The 6,471-nt window shown below is 48.3% G+C and overlaps 2 protein-coding genes across 2 annotated transcripts in view; one reads left to right on the forward strand and one right to left on the reverse strand.

Moving 5' to 3' along the window:
* The first annotated feature begins 1,816 nt into the window (after nt 1-1,816).
* On the forward strand, nt 1,817-5,056 carry LOC126573339 (proton-coupled folate transporter). The gene is made up of 4 exons (XM_050233361.1): nt 1,817-1,848; nt 2,462-2,916; nt 2,980-4,418; nt 4,488-5,056. The coding sequence occupies exons 2-4, from the start codon at nt 2,890-2,892 to the stop codon at nt 4,630-4,632; spliced, it is 1,611 nt and encodes a 536-aa protein (XP_050089318.1). The 5' UTR covers nt 1,817-1,848; nt 2,462-2,889; the 3' UTR covers nt 4,633-5,056.
* The window catches only part of LOC126573338 (SET and MYND domain-containing protein 4), a 2,484-nt gene continuing 695 nt past the window's right edge, over nt 4,683-6,471 (reverse strand). The window contains exons 2-4 of the mRNA XM_050233360.1: nt 6,046-6,409; nt 5,058-5,979; nt 4,683-4,908 (exon numbers count right to left, since the gene is read on the reverse strand). Of these exons, the coding sequence (XP_050089317.1) occupies nt 4,759-4,908; nt 5,058-5,979; nt 6,046-6,409 (1,436 nt within the window). The 3' untranslated portion in view covers nt 4,683-4,758. The remainder of the gene's footprint in view (nt 4,909-5,057; nt 5,980-6,045; nt 6,410-6,471) is intronic.

Raw genomic sequence — 6,471 nt, forward strand, 5'->3', positions numbered from 1 at the left:
GAGGGCTCTCCAGCAGGTTGCGCACTTGAGCCTACAGGTGCGCTGCTTCCAGAAGATAATTACAGATGATGGCCGCGTATGTTCACAGTTGTGCCAAGGCCGGCCCAGCAGCACGGCACGGTACGGCAATCGGATGTTGATTATCCCTTCCAGACGCAGCGGGAAGCACTCATTACAAGCGAGCGCTCATACCTCGTCGTTACGTCGTCGCAATGAGAATCATCTTCCCGAACGCGGTTGGTTCCGATGGGACGGTAAAAGAAAAGCAAAACTCACGTCGAGTTTTTCATTCCATTGGGATTTTCAGCAACCTCTCCTGTGCCAGATACATGACAAATGATGAAGGTTCCCCGGCGGCGGCGGGGAAGAATGGAAAAAGGTCGCACAACACCGTCGGGGGAATGTTGGTCAAGGGCGAAAGTATAGGCATTAATGAGATAGGGTGAATTAGCGTTAGGGCGCCTTCGAGCTACTCGCAAACATCACCGAACATGACCGAACATTACGGATCAACGGGATAAGAGTACGGGTTCAGGTTCAGGTGCAGATCTTACAACATGCCCCTGCGTAGCGGCCCCTGCGTACGCGGTAGATGATTTATGATCCATATTGTGCCATCTCCGTGTCCATGTGGTCAGACAAAAGCCCGTTACAACTGATCTGAGATCAGTGTTTGCAACGATTGTTAAATTTGTCATCCCAATCATCTATCGAAATCATCGTCTATAATGTCTTCATCTTCAGTCAACTAAGATTCCTTTTTTTAACAGGTTAGTGATGCTATGAAGGTTCCAGCTTCATCGTTTCATTAAATTTTATCATTTTTGGAGAATGTTTTTATCAAATCGGCCCCAAAAAACGACCAAATGTACTGTTTTATGGTGGCATTTGCAAAACATGCATAGGTAGATAGGTAGTTTTCTACAAACAAATCGTCATTCAAAAGACTTCGACTTCGAGCCTCATTTAAGCGACGAACCCGGTTTTTTCACAGTGTGATCAATTTTTCAACTTCAAAAATCTGCCCAAAATCGAAAAATAGGAAATTCAACAAAACCTCGACGGGGCTACCTGGATAAACTTATAATCTATCAAACGAATATTGATTTGTATATTTCTGATGACCCATGATGATGGGCACCGGAAAAGTATCTTTTCGAAGACACGACTGCCCAGCTTGATACCATGGAGGATGTTGTTATCAAATCTTCCCCAAAATAGAACCAAATAGTCTTGAAAAAACGCAGTTGAATATGCCATTCTTTCGAGAAAAATAAGCAGCATGGCTTCTTTACAAAAAATCGCTAAAATTGAGGCATTTTTGTACCTGAATGAACCTTGCCCACTAATAAGATGAAATAATCGACGGAAAGGTTGACGACCGATTCGAATGATTTGTATGCAAGATGTTCTAAAAAAGTGCGTGCAAGTTATCTGTATTGCATGGAATCAAAATTCAATGTTGACGTTTCTAACTTCGCCCGGAGTTGGGTGTGTCTAAAAATGCGGCAAAAATCCTATCGGGCACACTGGATGCGAAAGATTTATGAAAAAGAATATTTCTTCGATCAATTCCTTATAAACCTTTTTAACAAAACCTTATTGTCATTGTTTTAAAGTTCAACTGATCATTTAACCCTTTTTGAGAGGATTATCTAGTCGATTTAACTTAAGTTGAAGTCTTTTGTTAGTTTTTCGATAAAATGTGGTTGGCCCCGGGTTCCTGCGTTGTTGCTGCAAACGCATTCAGTGTGCGTGGCCAGTTACCATGCCAACGGCGTCTATTACGGTGCGGCTATTACGAAACGTGCCAGTGAAAAAATTACGTCTGTCGAAAATCGCTGCTTGGTAAGCATTTTTCCCAAAAAATATTTTTCCAGAGAGTTCCTTCAGTGAAACAAAGCTCATAACGCGTAAAAATAGACTATATCAAGATGCAGGAAAGTGCATTTCACGCCTCCAGCGATTATCTTGGACGCTAGGGCAATAAAAACGTGCTCGTCATTGCCGGTCTCTGATTTTACTATCTACGGACACTCTTCATTATTGCTCTCGTCTCCGATAAGCGGCAACAAAGTAGCTGAATTATTGTCTGAAGCGCGCCACTCGAGATAGCGTAAATTAGATTATTTCACCGATTAGCAGCGTGTCTGGACTCGGTCGTGGGAAGCAACAGCCTTGGTTGATGATTTTTAATGATGTACGCAGATCCTGATGATCCCGGTTTGACAGCTCGCACGTGATGCGCACGATTTGTTTTGTTTAGAAAATCCATATTTTTCTTTTTGCCGGCAAAAAAACATTTTTGTGGAGTTAAAATTTCCAAGTTGGGATCGTTATCCTTGAAAATCGTCTGTGCTGTGAAAGCCTAATATCCTTCAATAAATGAGTTGAAATAAATCGCTTTCGCTTTCCAGCAGCTGATAATTTTGGAATAATATTATTCTTTCTCTCTTATCAGCAAACCACCGGCGTTCCAGCGATAAATTTGTATTGGCACTCTCCTATCGCGAGATCGAATCAACGCTCACAACATGCCACGGAATCAATGGATGCGTTTGGGGTCCAGCTGACCGTATGCTTAATAGCTTCAATTACACCGAAGGGCAGAGAGGTGTCCAGAGGCCTGGAGTGTCTGGACGGGAGCCAATCGTCAAGCAGCGCACCCCAGCATCTCGCTCATCTTACCCGCGATAGCTTGTTATCTCCGCCGAGTGTAGAGGGGCTCTATCAGCCGTAGATTGGTCTGCTGGAAGCGCGTGTTTGTCTGTGAGACTGTAGGCTAATCAACCGTGAATAGCAACGCATCACTTTGGGAAGGAATGCGATTCACGCGGCCATTCAGTCGATTGCGAACCGTTCTCCAGCTGCCTTCGTAGCCCGACGACGATGCGATCGTCGGAAGAAAGTGCTGAGGTAAGGCAATTCGCTGCTGACGCGCCAGTCTAAGCGCTATTTAACACCTTTGTGTGATTTTAGCGTGCTAGCGGTAGCAGCAGGTCCAGCACCACGACGCCACAGTTACCACAGAAGCCAACGGGACTGCCGGACGGTGATGATAGGAGTTTACCGGATAGCGTTACGACGGTGGCGTCACAACGAGTGCCATGGTATCGCAAGATTTCCGTTGAACCAACGATGTTCCTGTATATGATGGCATTCATGCTAACCTCGGTCGTGGAGCAAGCGTTCTTCCTGTACAAAGCCTGCACGGTCGATCATGGGTACTCGCATGAAGTCTGTCTCAACATTGAGCAGTACCAGGACATCAAGAAGGAGGTCCAGGTTACGACGTCCACCTTTCATCAGTGGAACAACATCGCCATGTACGTGGTGCCCATCTTTCTGGCCATGTTTCTCGGTGCTTGGTCGGATCGGAGAGGCCGCAAGCTTCCGCTGGTGCTCGGACTGATCGGGAAGCTGTTCTACTCGGTCATGATAGTGGTGAACACGCGGATGCCCACGTGGCCCGTCGAGTATATTATCTACACGGCGACACTGCCCAGTGTGCTGACCGGTGCCGATATAGCGATCTTTGCAAGCTGTTTCGCTTACATCTCCGATATCACGACGGTGGAGGAGCGCACGCTGCGTATAACGATTCTGGATGCAACTTACCTTAGCACGATGCCAATCGGTGTAGCACTCGGTAATGTGATCTTCAACCACACCGGCAAATCGTACACGATCATGTTCGCTATTAATGCCTCGCTGCTTGCCTGCTCAATCATCTACTCCGTGCTGTTCCTGAAATCACGAACCACCGAACGGCAGTGTTCTATCCGTGAACTCCCGTGGTATCGGATGCCACTCGATTTCTTCGACCGTCAGCACATTGTTCGTTCGGTGCAAACGTTCGTGAAGAAGCGCACACTGCATCGACGCACCTATCTGTATCTGCTCATGGTGGCCATGTCGTTCTACACGTTCCAGCGGGATGAGAAACCGAAAATGTACCTGTACACTCAGCTGCGCTTCAACTGGGATACGGATCTGTATAGCTACTTCAAGACGTACCAATCGGCGGCCTATGTTGTGATGATGTTCCTCGGTGTACCGTTCTTTACGCGTGTGCTGGGCCTTAAGGATACGATCATCATCATGATTGGTGCCCTCGCACATGCCAGTGCTCGTTTTGTGTACATTTTTGCTCAGGTTGGCTGGGTGCTGTACATAGGGGCCACGATTTCCAGTGTCGGTCCCGTGGTGGCACCCGTCCTGCGCTCGATGATATCGAAAATGGTGCCAAACACGGAGCGGGGAATCATTTTCTCCTTCCTGTCCGTGTTCGATAACGCGGTGCCGCTGTTTAGCGGTGTGCTCTACACGCAGGTGTACAATTCCTCGATCAACACGTACCCGCAAGCGGTTTTTCTGCTCACGATGGGTACCCAGATGGTGGTTTTCTTCATAGCGCTGTAAGTGTACCCAAGACAGAACGGACACCCGGACTGAGGTGTGTTAATGTATCGCTTACCTCTTTTTAGTGCGATTCACTTTTCATTGCGAGGGCGAACACTGGACGAGAGTGCACCGATCGATAAACCACCGAGCACAACGCTGATCGACGGTGATTTGAAAGATCACGCTATCCAAGCGGCATTTCCAAACGGTAACAGCCAACAACGGTGATGCTGCGTAGGTTTTCGGTGTTCAAAAGACCGGAAACGGCCCTTTCGTGGTCCGGTGATATTATGCCAACTTTATTGCATCGCTATCGTGGTGCTAGAATGTAAGCCAAGGACAGGTTGCCTCCGATCAGTAGCGATTAGTAGTGGCCTTGTCAGCGAAGCAAACTCTCAACGATTCCTCGGCGATGTGCGTCGGTTTGTGCGGTGGGACGGCCACCTGCGCAAACATCTTGAGCCCATTCGTCAACAGTTCGATCGCCTCGTCGATACGCTCATTCTAAATGGAACGAAAGCAAACGGAGATATTAGTGTTTAACAAGGCGGTTTGATTCCTTTTCCGGTAGGGATAAGACAGGTACAGGGATACGACATGGTCGTGAGGTTCCAAAAATAAAGTAGCTATTAGGCTAGAGCTTAAACACATACCGTGATCATCTCTGCGGCGGACGCATACAGTTGCTCACTCGCATCGACCATTTTCATGCTTGGTTCTAGGTTGACCTGCTTCTTGCATTTGTTACATTTGATGCTGCGTTTCGATGGCTTCGTCGGGAAGGCCAAAACATTCTCACAACCCTCCGATGGGCACAGCAAACGTGGTTCATCGATGAGTCGTTCTAGCAGTGGCCAATCTTCCGCGCACGTACGACAGTCACACTTGAACCAGTACCGCGACCGGAGATTACGCTGTCTCATCGGTTTCGTTTGGCGCAGGAAGTGCGGACCGTAGTTCTCCGGTACAACGGCTCCACAGCGAATGGGGCGGCTGGTGTGGAAGATGATGGACGTTCCAAGGAACGTTCTTGACACCCCTGGGTAACACTCGTGATTGAACATGGACGCGGTACGATAGATACCGACACCAAGGTACTGTACCTTAGCCGAATCAACCCGATGCTCTCCCGTAATGCGTGTTTCGTAGATTTCATGCGCATTAAACTGAAGCGTTTGCAAAAGACCGAGAATGATCGTTCCGACCTGCAGCTCCAGATCATTCGGTTCCGGTGATTCCGTCGTTCGGCGACCGAAAAACTCCACCTTCTGCAGGATGCTCAACAGAAATGTGGTCATTAGTGTGCGCTTGAAGTGATCCTCAGCCTCACGCAGCTGCGAGTGGGCACAGAGGTGCTCCAGCAGGGCTTTCCCTTTCTCGATCGCTGCCTGTGGCGTTCCGGACGCAAGGACGATACGGAGTGCCAAATGGCACAAGATCGACATGCCGGAACCGATCATCAGATCGAGATACTGGCATTCAAATCGATGATACGATGCGCAGGCACTATCACGGCAAGCCACCGAGCAGAAAGCTACTCCACAGCAATCAGGGCAGGCCACGGGAGCGACCAATCTGTCGGTGAAACAGAGGAACGAATTAATTGTGATGCTTGGATTGCTTGGATCAAGCGACGGCTACCTATTGAAGCAAGCGTTGCAATGCGAACCAAAGAATTTGGGATACAAGCAGGCTGCGATGGCTGGTTCCGCCAGAATCGGTTCACCAGGAGGAATGTCTTCCGCCGCAGCGATGTACCGTCCTCGCGAGTCATCCTTCGATCCTACGAGCTTGATTTTCGACGAAGCACCCGTCAGTTCACTGTTAGCTGCTTCGCCAGTGAAGGTAGGCAGCGCTTTTTCTTCCTCTTTCGATGGTGTTTCTCGCTTCAGCACTCGTAGATCCTCCAGATCTTCCTTCAGCCGACCGAGTGCGTAATCGTTGTGGCCTGCAAGACTGTGGAACAATTTCGCGGACACCTCTGCACGAGCATCTTCACCACAAACTAATGAGAGAAAAAAGCAGTTATAATCAGGACAATCGCAAGTCTTGGATCACAGAATGGTT

The sequence above is a fragment of the Anopheles aquasalis genome, chromosome 2 (genome assembly GCF_943734665.1).
Source record: "Anopheles aquasalis chromosome 2, idAnoAquaMG_Q_19, whole genome shotgun sequence".
In the NCBI taxonomy this organism is placed as follows: domain Eukaryota; kingdom Metazoa; phylum Arthropoda; class Insecta; order Diptera; family Culicidae; genus Anopheles; species Anopheles aquasalis.

What these genes read in the sequence shown, in the direction of transcription:
- LOC126573339 (XM_050233361.1), top strand. Translation starts at nt 2,890, where the DNA reads ATGCGATCGTCGGAAGAAAGTGCTGAG. An exon ending in CGTCGGAAGAAAGTGCTGAG is followed by an intron (nt 2,917 to 2,979) that starts GTAAGGCAATTC and finishes GTGTGATTTTAG; the next exon opens with CGTGCTAGCGGTAGCAGCAG. An exon ending in GTGGTTTTCTTCATAGCGCT is followed by an intron (nt 4,419 to 4,487) that starts GTAAGTGTACCC and finishes ACCTCTTTTTAG; the next exon opens with TGCGATTCACTTTTCATTGC.